Genomic DNA, 16,058 nt, shown 5'->3' with positions numbered 1-16,058 from the left:
TCCAAGGAGCAAGTGTCTTTTAATTTCATGGCTGCAGTCACTATCTGTAGTGACTTTGGAATCCAAGAAAATAAAGTGTCTCACTGCTTCTATTGTGTCCCCATCTATTTGCCATGAAGTGATGGGACCGGATGCCATGATCTTAGTTTTCTGAATGTTGAGCTTTAAGCCAACTTCTTCACTCTCCTTTTTCACTTTCATCAAGAGGCTCTTCACTTTCTGCCATAAGGGAGGTGTCATCTGCATATCTGAGGTTATTGATATTTCTTCCCTGCAATCTTGATTCCAGCTTGTGCTTCAGCCAGCCCAGCGTTTCTCATGATGTACTCTGTATATAAGTTAAATAAGCAGAGTGACAATATACAGCTTTGATGTACTCCTTTCCCAATTTGGAACCAGTCTGTTGTTCCACGTCCAGTTCTAATTGCTGCTTCCTGACCTGCATACAGATTTCTCAGGAAGCAGGTCAGGTGGCCTGGTACTCCCATCTCTTTAAGAATTTTCCACAGTTTATTGTGATCCACACAGTCAAAAGCTTTTGCATAGTCAATAAAGCAGAAGTAGATGTTTTTCTGGAACTCTCTTGCTTTTTCAATGATCCAGCACATGTTGGCAATGTGATTTCTGGTTCCTCTGCCTTTTCTAAATCCAGCTTGAACATCTGGAAGTTCACAGTTCATGTACTGTTGAAACCTGGCTTGGAGAATTCATTCTGTTAGACTGGAACTTACTCCTGAATCTGGATCTTCTTCCAGTGGGAAGCAGAGACATACAGTTTTAACTCCAGAAAATATAGTATACTTAGTTTTCTGGGCTTTTTTTTGTTTGTTTGTTTTTGTTTCTGGGCATATTCCAAAGGGAGGTGGCAAATGATGATTAGGACGGGGCAAGAAAATATCAGTGCTAAGAGACAGAAACTCCAGTGGTACTAGTTCTACCTTAAGAAAGAAAGAACCATAAAATAATCAAAAAGATAACTGGAGTGTTTTCACATTCATTCCTATCATCCTGCCCCTTAACTCAGTTCTCAGAAAAGGACAAAAAAAAAATATGGGCAAGCAACTCTGTTATCACATGCTTACCATTTTCTGAGTCATCAAAAGTTATACTTCACAGAAACTGTCACCATCTACTTCCTTTATATATCCAATGTAAGATGCTCAGAATGCAATACAGCAGGGAAGGACAGAAAGATCCAGGACAGGACAGTACAATCAATGCTTATGGAGTCATTTTAGGAAAAGAAAGTGAGCAGAGATAAGAATAAAAAAAGCCCTGGGAAATTACAGACATTTAAATACTAGGAAAGATTGCATCTGATCACTAAAGAAATCAGAAAAATAACTATTGTTAACATGACAATCACTTCAAGATTTAGAAAAGGTGAAAGATTCTGACACACTCAAAAGTGGATTCACAGGCCAAAGATCCAGAGCCCTGATGCACTTCAGACTCAGGAAAAGAAAAAAACAATATAAGAGCACCAACTATAAAGTGTTCATAAAGCATGGAATCCTTCAGTCAGATGTCGTATCAAGAAAAACTTACATGATGTAGTAAATATCTGAGTTCCAGGCAAAATTAATTTGGGGAGGAGGGTAGAAGGGAAGACTTACTAGTTATAGCATGATGCAATATCTGGGTTTTAAGGAAAACATTCAATTATTTTGACATAAAATTCTGTATAGTTATATTAGGAAAAATAATATGCAATTAACAATCAGAACAAAGGTAGATCAAAGTAAAAAAGATAAACCAGAGAATAACATTTAAGGTTTGAATCCTTCATGTAAAAACAACTTCAGCATGTACATAAGGTCTGAAATGCTATAAATCAAAAATTATTTTGCAGTGAAAGGAGGGAAGATGGGCATGAACATAAGGGAAAATTCTACCTTTTATCATGTATTCTTAAGCACTGATTAAATTTTATTATATGAGATTTTAATTTTAAAAACAATGTCAAAATTAAGAGTGCTTACATGAGCAGAGTATTTTAAGATCAAAATAAGAATCAAGTTTCAGTTATGCAAGCTGAGTAAGTTCTGCACATGTAATGTGCAGTAACATGATTATAGTTAACAATATAGTACTATGTACTTGAAATTTGCTTAGAAGATAAAACCTAACTGTTTTATCACAAAATTAAAAAAAAAAAATGAGAAAAGAAAGAAATCTATATGAGGTGATGGATATGTTAAATAGCTTGACTGTGGTATTTCACAATGTATACCAAAACATCAAGTTGTACACTTTAATATGAACAATTTCTAATTTGTCAAACATACCTCAACAAAGATGGGAAAAAAAAAATTGTTAAAGAGCAAAATAAATGCAGTCTCACTTTTAATTTGGTATCGATATTAAAGATTTTATAGTAAAAAGAATATAAACTACCATTATTGCTATAAAATAAAACAATCTTTTTAGAGCCAGTGAATATAGACTCTGTTATGTCTGCTGTTTAGTTGCTCAGTTGTGTCTAACTCTTTGTGACCCCATGGACTGTAGCCCATCAGGTTCCTCTGACCATGGGATTTCCCAGTCAAGAATACTGGAGTGGGTTGCCATTTGCTCCTCCAATAGACTGTATAACTCTAAGCAGACCTAATCATCCTCACACATTAGCATTTAATATTATAGACCAGTTATTCCCAATTCTTACAAAACCAAGGACTCCAATATTTTCTACAAGGCCCATATTTTTAATCTGTGAGATTTACTCAGGAACACTGTTTTCCAAACACATTATTAATCACATATTCACATACATACACTCTCTCCCTTCTCCCTAACAATTAAAACTTGTCAGTATAAGATAAATGGATGCTAGTATGCTTAGCTGATACAACAATAGCCTGCACAAGTTATGCTCATCAACTTAAATAAATTTACAGAGTCCACAAGGTTTAGTAAATGCAAGAACTCAAAGATGGGATTTGTCAATAGAGATAAGATAACCAAAGGTGCCAGTCTAAAATCATCTTAAGAGATCCAAGAAGCAAAAAGCTTAAGCTGTTCATAAGAAATGGAAAAGAAAAATCCACACTCTACAGGTATGTATGAACCTTACTAAGTTAGTATATTGCTAAACTTGTAAAATAAAGAAAATATTTAATTATGAAATTCATTAACAAAGTAATCTAAAATATAAACAAGATATAAAGCAAATCTCATAAAAGTTCTTTTGAGAAAAACAACAGGAAGTATGACATTTAAACTGTTTTTTAAAATAAAATACACACAAGAGTATATATTAACGCAGTTTTATGCACAGCAACATTAGAAACGTTATGCTAATTTACAGATTATAAAAATTTTCAAGTTTCAACTGCTTTCAAATGGTATAGCAAGACACAAGAATTTCTTTAATATTATACTCTTTGTTCCAAATTACCTCTACATTCTCATTCCATTTCTCGGCGAAAATCTTTTCTGGAAATACCAAAGGTAGAGATAATTGTTCTTTAAATATATTAAGATACTGTGGAAAACTAAATGAATTCATTAAGTGTATCTGCCGGTGGGAAAATCGTGACTTCACTCTTTTTTCTAAGAGTTCCAAAATATCCTTAAAAACAAACAAAAATCTCCGTGAGAGGCATGTTTAAAATAACCATACCAATGTTACAGGTATAAGGATTTGAGCAATCACTTATAATTAGCAATGCTTACCCTGTAATACACAATTAAGCATTAAAAAAAAACCTATGCAAGCTTCTAAAGACTTTAATTATTCCCTTGATATACTTGGGACTACAAGTTAGTACAGATAAGACAATGTGACTTGTAAATAAACCAAACCTCTAAAAATATTGTTAATACAAGCTACTTTTAATTGTCTTCTAAGCACTTGTAGGCCTGGTGATGTCAAGATTAACCATTTCTAATTATGTTTTTCTCAGCTAATCTTTAACACTGCAAGACCTACAATAATTGCTAAAAAATTATAACCATAGTGAATATAGCTATATGCCAGAGTAACATGAAGAGTCTCAATGAGGAATTACAGTCTATGAAGTTCATATACAAAAATTAAGATTATAAAATGTCGTTAGACTTAATAATTAACATTCATGAAAACTTACAACATTATTTTCATCGTGTTATGTAACAAAAACTCAAGCAGCAGCATATGTAATGAAGAAAAATTCAGTTCACTAAACTATACACATTAAGCTGAAGCTATATACAAGAGAAGACTCTACACATGGACATCACCAGATGGTCAACACCGAAATCAGATTGATTATATTCTTTGCAGCCAAAGATGGAGTAGCTCTATACAGTCAGCAGAAACAAGACCGGGAGCTGTCTGTGGCTCAGATCATGAACTCCTTATTGCCAAATTCAGACTTAAATTGAAGAAAGTGGAGAAAAACACTAGACCATTCAGGTATGACCTAAATCAAATCCCTTATGACTATACAGTAGAAGTGAGAAATAGATTTAAAGGACTAGATCTGATAGACAGAATGCCTGATGAACTATGGATGGAGGTTCATGACATTGTACAGGAGACAGGAATCAAGACCATCCCCAAGAAAAAGAAATGAAAAAAAGCAAAATGGCTGTATGAGGAGGCCTTACAAATAGCTGTGAAAAGACAGGAAGCCAAAAGCAAAGGAGAAAAGGAAAGATATATCCATTTGAATGTAGATTTCCAAAGAATAACAAGGAGAGATAAGAAAGCCTTCCTCCAAAGTCAATGGAAACAGAGGAAAACAACAGAATAGGAAAGACTAGAGATCTCTTCAAGAAAATTAGAGATACCAAGGGAACATTTCATGCAAAGATGGGCTCAATAAAGGACAGAAATTGTATGGACCTAACAGAAGCAGAAGATATTAAGAAGAAGTGGCAAGAATACACAGAACTGTACAAAAAAGATCTTCACGACCCAGATAATCATGAAAGTGTGATCATTCAACTAGAGCCAGACATCCTGGAATGTGAATTCAAGTGGGCTTTAGAAAGCATCACTAGGAACAAAGCTAGTGGAGGTAATGGAATTCCAGTTAAGCTATTTCAAATCCTGAAAGATGATGCTGTGAAAGTGCTGCACTCAATATGCCAGCAAATCTGGAAAACTGAGCAGTGGCCACAGGACTGGAAAAGGTCAGTTTTCATTCCAATCCCAAAGAAAAGCAATCCCAAAGAATGCTCAAACTATCGCACAATTGCACTCACCTCACACGCTAGTAAAGTAATGCTTAAAATTCTCCAAGCCAGGCTTCAGCAATACGTGAACCAAGAACTTCCAGATGTTCAAGCTGATTTTAGAAAAGGCAGAGGAACCAGAGATCAAATTGCCAACATCCGATGGATCATCGAAAAAGCAAGAGAGTTCCAGAAAAACATCTACTTCTTCTTTTTTGACTATGCCAAAGCCTTTGACTGTGTGGATCACAATAAACTGTGGAAAATTCTTAAAGAGATGGGAATACCAGACCACCTGACCTGCCTCTTGGGAAACCTGTATGCAGGTCAGGAAGCAACAGTTATAACTGGACATAGAACAGACTGGTTCCAAATAGGAAAGGGAGTACGTCAAGGCTGTATATTGTCACCCTGCTTATTTAACTTATATGCAGAGTACATCATAAGAAATTCTAGGCTGGATGAAGCACAAGCTGGAATCAAGATTGCCGAGAGAAATGTCAATAACCTCAGATATGCAGATGACACCACCTTTATGGCAAAAAGAGAGGGACTATGGCAAAAAGAGAGGGACTAAAGAGGCTCTTGATGAAAGTGAAAGAGGAGAGTGAAAAAGTTGGCTTAAAGCTCAACACTGAGCAAACTAAGATCATGGCATCCGGTCCCATCACTTCATGGCAGATAGATGGGGAAACAGTGGAAACAGTGGCTGACTTTATTTTCTGGGCTCCAAAATCACTGCAGATGGTGATTGCAGCCATGAAAGTAAAAGACGCTTACTCCTTGGAAGGAAAGTTATGACCAACCTAGACAGCATATTGAAAAGCAGAGACATTACTTTGCCAACAAAGGTCCGGCTATGGTTTTTCCAGTAGTCATATATGGATGTGAGAGTTGGACTATAAAGAAAGCTGAGCGCCGAAGAATTGATGCTTTTGAACTGTGGTGTTGGAGAAGACTCTTGAGATCCCTTGGACTGCAAGGAGATCCAACCAGTCCATCCTAAAGGAGTCAGTCCTGGGTGTTCATTGGAAGGACTGATGTTGAAGCTGAAACTCCAATACTTTGGCCACCTCATGCGAAGAGCTGACTCACTGGAAAAGACCCTGATGCTGAGAAAGATTGAGGGCAGGAGGAGAAGGGGACGACAGAGGATGAGATGGCTGGCTGGCATCACCGACTCGATGGACATGGGTTTGGGTGGACTCAGGGAGTTGGTGATGGACAGGGAGGCCTGGCGTGCTACGGTTGATGGGATCGCAAAGAGTCGGACACGACTAAGCGACTGAACTGAACTGATACTAGATGCAAGAAATAAAGTATAGAAAAGGAAACTGGCAGGAATATAGGATTACATTGGTAAAATAAATTATCCTGTCTTCTGGCTCTTTTATAGTAACATTTGAGAAACTATGTGGTATTTTCCCTTAAGAGAGGGAGCAAGTTTTGTGTCAGTTTTGTAGAAAAACGAGAAACAAAAAGGTGGTGAGGCCCAGGAATATGGAATTTCAAATCTACCCAGACGACTCTAGGTTAAGAAACCAATGATACATAGGGAAGAATTTAAGGCATCATGGCTAATTGGGAAGGAAGACACGAAAGATTAATAGTTTGGGGCTTGAAGTGGGAGGGTGCTGAGATGTTTTTACAGGTACAGAAAAATACAGTGTCAGCATAAGAGAATTACAAGTTATTTCAGAAATACTATACATTAATTTTCTACTAAGAAGGAGTTTTAGATCACCCTTCTGGGTAGGTGGTTGAAAAGTAGTGGAAGCAACACTGGGCAAACAGAATTAAGAGCCTTAACTTGGGAATGGGAAAAGATAGACGTCTGTATAGTCAAAGCTACGGTTTTTCCAGTAGTCATGTACAGATGTGAGAGTTGGACCATAAAGAAGGCTGAGTGCCAAAAAATTGATGCCTTTGAATTGTGGTGCTGGAGAAGACTCTTGAGGATCCTTTGGACTGCACAGAGATCAAACCAGTCAATCCTAAAAGAAATCAATCCTGAATATTCATTGGAAGGACTGGTACTGAAGCTGAACTCCAAAACTCTGGCCACCTGATGCAAAGAGCTTTGCTAGCAAACTCACTACTCCATCAATCCTTCTGCTCTTTCCCTCTAAAAACGGACACCTAGATGGACTTCAATCACACAGTTGGAGTTACACAGTTGGAAAATTAAACATACAGAATAAAAAAGAGCCTCTGCTAAGGAGCCACTAACCCTTTATTTGGGTCCTCGCTGGGACAACAGGATCTGCCATTGCCACTTCCATCCAAAGGAAGAGCTTTTAGGAAGAAGGAACATGCTTCCTTAACCAGTAGTTATATTGCTATTTTTCAGAAAGAAGAATAAAGATATGTGGAGAACCAGCCAGATTTAGTCTGAGAGAGGCTTATTATGAAAGCATACATCAAAAGCTCTAAAGTACTGGGGAAGGAGGACATAGAAAGCTACTCTTTAGAGAAACTGTTCATGGGGTTCTCAAGGCAAGAATACTGAAGTGGTTTGCCATTCCCTTCTCTAGCGACCACATTCTGTCAGACCTCTCCACCATGACCCATCCATCTTGGGTGGCCCCACACAGCATGGCTTAGTTTCATTGAGTTAGACAAGGCTGTGGTCCATGCGATCAGATGAACAGTATGAAAAGTATGAAACATGAACAGTATGAAAAGGTAAAAGATAGGACACTGAAAGATGAACTCCCCAGATCGGTTAAGTGCCCAATATGCTACGGAGATCAGTGGAGAAATAACTCCAGAAAGAATGAAGAGATGGAGCCAAAGCAAAAACAACACCCAGTTGTGGATGGGACTGGTGATAGAAGCAAGGTTCAGTGCTGTAAAGAGCAATATTGTATAGGAACCTGGAACGTTAGGTCCATGGATCAAGGCAAATTGGAAGAGGTCAAAAAGGAGATGGCAACAGTGAACATCGACATTCTAGGAATCAGCAAACTAAGATGGACTGGAATGGGTGAATTTAACTCAGAAGACCATTATATCTACTACTGTGGGCAGGAATCCCTTAGAAGAAATGGAGTAGCCCTCATAGTCAACAAAGAGTCGCACACGACTGAGCGACTGAACTGAACTGAACTTTAGAGAAACAGTACTAGCAGGACTGTTGAAAGATGACTTAGTAAAGCGCTTCACATTTCTAAAAAAGAGAAGCAGCTGTAGAAAAGGAAAATAAGTGAAAGGGCTTGACATAAGCCTGCTAAAAATGAAGGAAGAAAAAGGTTAAAAATTATGAATGCATGGCAGCCATAGTATTAGTATTAAGATGACTCGTATCAGTATTAAGATGACTCTTAAATACCAGTTTTACCTGAATTCAATAAGAAAGTTCATATAAGGAGAGTAAAAGAAGGTAAACATAATGCTTTTTGGCCTTATATTCTTGTCAGCTTAGTATCTGATACATATTCTGAGAACAATGAATGAAATGTATTTCTGGAACTAGGAGATGGAAAGGGAGCTTGCTCCATCCACTCTACCCATTGATCTGGTATTGCAGTACTTTCAAGAATGGTACACCCACTTCCAGGGACAATTTTAAAAAAAAGACAGAGTAAACACAAATATACCTACATAAACTGTCTGAAAGTACACAAGGTTTAACATGCATGGAGTCTTCACAAAGTAATGTGACAGTGACATTAAGACTTTAATTAAAATCATTCTAAAATCTGCCAAGGAGCAAAGAAGCTACTGACTACTATGATAACCTGACAGAAATAATCCTTTCCATTTCCAGAGACGTGCACCTACAAAGTTGGGTTAGTATCATTTTGAGCTGAGTCCAAGCACTTTTAAACTATGGAAAGAATCTTAAATATAAAAAGCATGAGAAACCATTAGCAATTTTATAAAATGGTGGTGAGGTTAACTTTGTCTTTATTTACTAATGTAGAATTATATAATATTTATTAGCAAAATCTCACTTCACATTTTTTATTCAGTAATCTGAGTGAAATGGAAAGAGGTATTAGCCTACAAGCATGTGTGATAAATGTTTCCCTGTTTCCTTTGAGTTAAAAAGTGGCATAAATGTGCCAAGCACTAATTAAATACATTAGTGAGCTACATAGTAACTAAGTCAGTAATTAAGCTTTAATTTTCTAAATATTATAATCAATTTTTTTTAAATAGAAAGACTTACCAATCTGCATGTAAGACCAATAATTGCTACTGGAGTCTGTGCAGACTGAGAAATGTCAAGAAGGTTATAGAGGAGTGTTTGGTTTTTATGATGAGCAAAAAGATCAAATTCATCTAATATGAAGATCACTGGGCAACTGCTAGTCCGGTCACCTAAGAGAAAATAAGAGTTTTATACTAATAACCAGTTATATCAACCTTTTTTAAATTTCCAAACTACTTAGTACGTTTCATTTTCTAAAATTCAATCCAACAAAAGTACATTTTTAACCTACTCTGGGTAGGGCACTTAGCAATGCATGTACAATTATTCAACAAAAAAATTATTCAAAAGACAAAATAGCTCCTATTGCCCTCAAGTAATTCAGTCTAATTACCAGACTTCTAGTAGCTTTATTGATGAAAAGTTAAGAAAATCATTTAAATGACTGAAGACAATTGTTTTTTTAAATTATGTAAGTAATTCTTGTATCATCAGAAAATGGACAAAGATTTTTTAACCAACATAGACTAAAATACTTTGGGATTAAATATAAAAGTACATAAAACTATTACTTCAAAATAGACTCACTTTTAGTTAGACATGTAAAGTAAATCTTCCCTGGAAATAATTTTTATAAACAATGGTAACACTATGAAGTTTAACCAAAGCTACTTTAACTCCTACTAATGATAATGTCAACATTTCAAAAATAGGGAAAACTTCCACATGACTCTGGATTCATTTTTCTCACTACAACAATGGAAAGTGCTTTAGGAGAACAAGCACTGTTTCCTTAAGGTGAAAGGCTTTATATCTGCATAAACAAGTGAAAACAACCTGGTAATAAACAGGTTAATTAATAATTATTTTAATTATTAATATTATCAGATATTATAGCTTGGATAATACTATCTAAAAGATAATAAAACATATACATTAACCTGAAAGAGATTAAAACCACAGGGACCATTCAGAAGTCTAGACATAGACCTACATAAGACAGAAATTTCATTTCTGATAAAATAAAGTATTACATAACAATGTGAGAATTGGTATATTCAAGCCAACTCCACTTTACACCTTTCCAAAACAAATTCCAGCTAAATTAGGAATTATAAGTGTACATACTGGATGAAAATGTAAGTGAATGCCTTTAAAGTGTGAAGAAGAGAAAACTTTTGACTATGTAAATAATTTAAAACTTCTATTCATCAGAAAAGTCCAAACCAAAATTAAGAAAAGAAAAAAAAACAAGTGCAAGAATTCTCATAGTAAGTATGAGGTAAACCACGAAAATAAAGCAAAGAACAGGAAAAACACAAATCAGGAAATATCAGTGGCCAATTAAAATTTGATATGAACATCATGAGTACCGAAATTATCAAAATTAAACTGAAAATTTTTTTCTATTAAAAAAGCAAACAAAAAAATCGCTTTTGAAGTTCTGAAAAAAAAAGTACTTTAAAATAGGTTTAGAAAATGGATCTTCTAGGGTAATTTGGTAATTAATATTTATACTTTTAAATGTGAAACCTTTTAACCCAGTATTCTACTCATTGAAATTTACCCCAGGATATCTGGATGATCATTTAAGCATTTCTTTCTAATTATACAAAGTCAGAAATAAAAGTTTATAGCTGTTGATTAATAAGTTATAATTTATTATGTTACAATTTTAAAATAGCTTATATTTTTAAAATGAGATATATGAGAACCATAAAAATGATCATGCATTCAATATCTAGACATGGAAAGATGCTTACAACATACTATGAGTAAGTGAAAAAGATGTATATCTCACAATAAAATAAAAAACATTTCATTCTTATAAAGATTATACTAATGATATACTACAGGTGAATAAAGATATGAAATAAAATGTTAATTGGAATAATCACTATTAATAGGGATTTCAGTGGTCATTATTTCTTTTTTATATTTATTTTCTATAAAACATATGATTAAGGGAAAAATAAAGCTAAACTATTGATACTGTTAAATAAGCTAATATTTACCTTTTTTTAAAGCTTCCAGAAGAAATGAAAGGTTTTCAGCAAAGCTACCCTGAATAACAAAAAAAGACACCATGACTAGAAGTTTAGCAAAATAAATAATAAAAGAGGGCTATATGACTCCAGACATTGTATAGATAGTTTATCTATTTTTTTAGTAAATGAAAGTCATTGGCCAGATTCTGAGCTCCATCTCTTGAATGCTTACAATCTAAAACTTTAATATAAAAGTAGAGATGGCGTAACACTGAAAATTGGATTATGCCATGTTCAAAATTTTATATTTTCTGGATAAAATCTGTAAAAATTTAACCAAAGGCAGTTTTTAAGAGTTGCTATACTCTAAACACAATCAGAGAAAAAAAGAAATTCACTGTATTTTGTATCTTCAAATGTGTCAGTCTGTTGCGAGTCTCAAACCTGAACCACTAAAAAATGACCATGAATTTGAATGAGATCCTAAAGGACAAGGAAGAAGAAACCTGCCTCAAACATTAGACAATACAATGGTGTTTCTCTATTGAAGAGCAGATTATAGAATTTGTATGTATCATATCAAATTTGGCTGTCCTTACTTGTCACCCTGCTTATTTAACTTATATGCAGAGTACATCATGAGAAACGCTGGGCTGGAAGAAACACAAGCTGGAATCAAGATTGCCGGGAGAAATATCAATAACCTCAGATACGCGGATGACACCACCCTTATGGCAGAAAGTGAAGAAGAACTAAAGAGCCTCTTGATGAAGGTGAAGGAGGAGAGTGAAAAAGTTGGCTTAAAGCTCAACGTTCAGAAAACTAAGATCATGGCATCTGGTTCCATCACTCCATGGGAAATAGATGGGGAAACAGTGGAAAAAGTGTCAGACTTTACTTTTTTGGGCTCCAGAATCACTGCTGATGGTGACTGCAGCCATGAAATTAAAAGACGCTTACTCCTTGGAAGGAAGGTTATGGCCAACCTAGATAGCATGTTTAAAAGCAGAGACATTACTTTGCCAACAAAAGTCCGTCTAGTCAAGGCTATGGTTTTTCCAGTGGTCATGTATGGATGTGAGAGTTGGACGGTGAAGAAAGCTGAGTGCCGCAGAATTGATGCTTTTGAACTGTGGTGTTGGAGAAGACTCTTGAGAGTCCCTTGGACTGCAAGGAGATCCAACCAATCCATCCTAAAAGAGATCAATCCTGGGTGTTCATTGGAATGTCTGATGTTGAAGCTGAAACTCCAATACTTTGGCCACCTCATGCGAAGGGTTGACTCATTGAAAAAGACCCTAATGCTGGGTAGGATTGGGGGCGGGAGGAGAAGGGGACGACAGAGGATGAGATGGTTGGATGGCATCACCGACTCGATGAACATGGGTTTGGGTAGACTCCGGGAGTTGGTGATGGACAGAGAGGCCTGTCGTGCTGCAATTCATGGGGTCGCAGAGAATCGGACACGACTGAGCGACTGAACTGAACTGAACTGACTGACTTGGAACACAGCCAATACATTTTTGGGTACAATTTAAATATTCTGGGTGGAAATTAATAGAGTGGCAGATGCATTATCCAGATGTTCCAGCTTGTGGATAAAGGCCTTAATAAAATATTTTTTCACTGAAGTCCTTAATTTTTACTCATTTAAATTTCTTAATTTAAAGAAACAGTCAACTTTAAACTTGAGATGTAAAGGACAAAAGATACCCAACTTGTTTGTTTCCCAGTTGAGAGATCGGACATAACATATGTTTTAAAGAGCTTCTACATATTTTGTGATCATTACATGCTGTCAAGAAATATTATTCCCAAAGTAGGTAGGGCAAGAGGTATTTACCATAATGTAAACAAAAGCTCAGAGACAAACTGTTGGAAAATCAGTGGTCAAAAGTTATTCAAAGATTGCTTATCTTTTGGTATTTATATATATATATTTAAATTTATTTATTTTTAGCTGTGCTGGGTCTTTGTTGCTGCATGCAGGCTTTCTCTAGTTGCAAAGAGCGGGTGCTGCTCTTATTTTTGTGGCTCTCTGGTTGCGGAGCATGAGCTCTATCTAGAACGTGGGCTCTGCAGTTGTGACACACAGGCTTAGCTGCCCCGTGGCATGTGGAATCATCCTGGACCTGGGGTTGAACCTGTGTCCCCTGCATTGGTAGGCAGATTCTTACCACTGGATTACCAGGGAAGCCTTATTTCTTTAAAAGACTATTACACCTTACAATAAGTATATACTTAGGTAAATTCATATGCACATATTATAAGAATTTACTTATGTAAGTATATATTTATATAAGTATACACATACATGTACATATGTGTGTGTGTGTATAAAAGTATATACAAATTTGCTCTAAATACACAAAACAGAAAGGCTCTGGGTTTAAATGACTTGGATTCTTAATGTCTAGCCTTTGTTATTTTATGACTTTAGACACACTAATTATGTCTCTTAGCCTCCAGGTGCCTAATCTATATAATGTAGGAGTTAAACTAATAATCTGTATATGTGAGGATTATGATATCAATAGTAATGACTAGGATGATAAGCGGCTATGCCATTATTATTTCATACAATCCAATACAAATAGCAATATTTAGAAAAGTTAGAAACACAAACCTACATCAACTGGAAACCAAAAGCCAAATGGATTCTATGTAACAGTAACTCTCCTTTGCCAAGGAGGCCACTATCTTTTACACTACATTCTGGACAAGGGGAAAACAACAGATTTCAGAAGGAACATTTGAACTTGCACTTCAAAAACCTGTAGATAATGGAAGGTAACAAAGCACTGGCTCAACATTTTATAGATAACTTTTCATTAACTGGAGGACAACTGCTTTACAATGTTGTCTTAGTTTCTGCTGTATAATGACATGATTCAGCTATAAGTATAAACATTAATATATCCCCTTCTTTTTGAGCCTCCCTTTCATTCTTGCCCATCATCACAGAGCACTGAGCTGAGCTCCATGTGTTATACAGCAGTTTCCCACTAGCTATGTATTTTATACATAGTTCAACTTTACTTATAGTTAATTTTTAAAGAATAAAATTACTAGATGTTAGGTGGCTCACACAACAATGGCAGTGTTAACTACAGTCCATAATACACAGTTTAGAGGAATACCACTGTATCATCACCAGTGACCAGAAAATGAATCTGAAATGAACCCACTTCAATTGCATTAAGCTGAGGAGTCACTTCATGATGAAAATTACCTCAGCTTCAAGTTAAATTAATCATGTTTCCCTTGAGCCTAATAAGTCAAGTTGATAGGTAAAAAGTTTAATATAAGTTTCAAAACATTTCTAATCAAGTTATTTATGTTTACTGCCCTGAGATCCCAAGGTACAATAATGATGTGGGTATCTTTCTGAGAACATTTTATATAACTGACATTTGCACAGTATCTTAGCATCCAATTTAAAAAACAAACAAACAAAAATGATGTTTTATACTTCTTTTCATCTTTAGAATAAATGTGTGAAGTATAATAAGACAATGCCAATGTAACTGGTGAGGGATCTGTAATTCATAGGTACTTATTAGACAAGATATACAGGTAGTCAATAGTTATAGGGTAAGACTCAAATCTACTGTTTGTAGCTTCAAATTCAGTACATCTTCTACTACTCCCATGCTATCCAAGTCTCCTAAGACCAGAAATAGACTAACAGAGTGTAATATTTTTAAAAGCAAATTAATCTGTCTCCAAGGGTAGAGATCAGAATATTTGTCTTACAAAGAAACAACTCAGATAATATTTAAACTAATCTTGATTTCTTCAACTATTTTATAACTAATATGAAAAGTGAAAGTGAAAGCCACTCAGGCATGTCTGACTCTTTGCAATCCCATGGACTGTAGCCCACCAATCTCCTCTGTCCATAGGATTTTTCAGGCCAGAATACTGGAGTGGGCTGCCATTCCCTTCTCCAGGGAATCTTTCTGACCCAGGGATTGAACCCGGGTCTCCTGCATTACAGGCAGATTCTTTTCTGTTTGAGCAACCAAGGAAACCCTAATATAACCAATAAAACCTACTTCACAAAGTCTAAACTTAAAAGATTTGATGAATAAATGCATCCTATACATTGTACATTCTTATGATAAGAATCTTGTATATTTCAATTTTTACTCTTCCAAAATATAAACAGGTCCATGCTATACAGACTTTACTTTGAATCCTATTTAATAAAAAAATGAAAATGATGCTTACAAAAACTTTATCTCCAACTACATTTTCCAGATTTAACTGTCTTGTGATTTCCTTTAGGGCAATTTTATCATTGATCTGCAGCAGTCCTGAAATAAAGCCCATTTAAAAGTAGGTCATAAAAATGAAATAAGTATTTGATACAATGCAGATTATTTTCTAGTCAAGTAAGTTTTTTTATGCTTTTAAAAATTTAACTAGGAAGAAAAAGTCAAAACTTTTTAGTTTACATTATTTCCTTTTTAAAATTTAATAGTGAAAACATTTAATAGACTCAAAGAACCATCTTACTTGGAATTAGTGTTATTTAAAAAAAAAAGATAAGAACACATGTACACCCATGGCTAATTCATGTCAATGTATGGCAAAACCACTACAATACTGTAATTAGCCTCCAATTAAAATTAAATAAATTAAAAAAAATCAATACAAAAAAATGAGACTTTATGTGCCTTTATTAATAATTTTTTTAAATTTCTAAAAATATTGTGCACAGTGTGCTAAAGTAAAAGTCTGTTAAACAA

At 35.2% G+C, this 16,058-nt stretch overlaps 1 protein-coding gene and 1 pseudogene across 9 annotated transcripts in view; one reads left to right on the top strand and one right to left on the bottom strand.

Annotated features, from left to right (window-relative positions):
• The window catches only part of ORC4 (origin recognition complex subunit 4), a 100,112-nt gene that overhangs the window by 20,261 nt on the left and 63,793 nt on the right, over window positions 1–16,058 (bottom strand). For 7 of the 9 annotated variants that reach the window (XM_081580551.1, XM_081580555.1, XM_081580556.1 and 4 more), the window contains 4 exons: window positions 15,538–15,623; window positions 11,332–11,380; window positions 9,335–9,486; window positions 3,398–3,571 (listed from right to left, as the gene is read on the bottom strand). In XM_081580551.1, coding sequence (XP_081436677.1) covers window positions 3,398–3,571; window positions 9,335–9,486; window positions 11,332–11,380; window positions 15,538–15,623 — 461 coding nt within the window. The remainder of the gene's footprint in view (window positions 1–3,397; window positions 3,572–9,334; window positions 9,487–11,331; window positions 11,381–15,537; window positions 15,624–16,058) is intronic. The other 2 variants (XM_081580553.1, XM_081580552.1) reach the window with 1 other exon arrangement.
• On the top strand, window positions 8,547–8,714 carry LOC145544072 (U2 spliceosomal RNA; annotated as a pseudogene).

The sequence above is a fragment of the Giraffa tippelskirchi genome, chromosome 3 (assembly GCF_054371585.1).
Source record: "Giraffa tippelskirchi isolate mGirTip1 chromosome 3, T2T-mGirTip1v1.2.pri, whole genome shotgun sequence".
In the NCBI taxonomy this organism is placed as follows: Eukaryota; Metazoa; Chordata; class Mammalia; order Artiodactyla; family Giraffidae; genus Giraffa; species Giraffa tippelskirchi.
The sequence above is the reverse complement of the archived record's forward strand: the minus strand, read 5'-3'. Positions and strand labels throughout refer to the sequence as shown.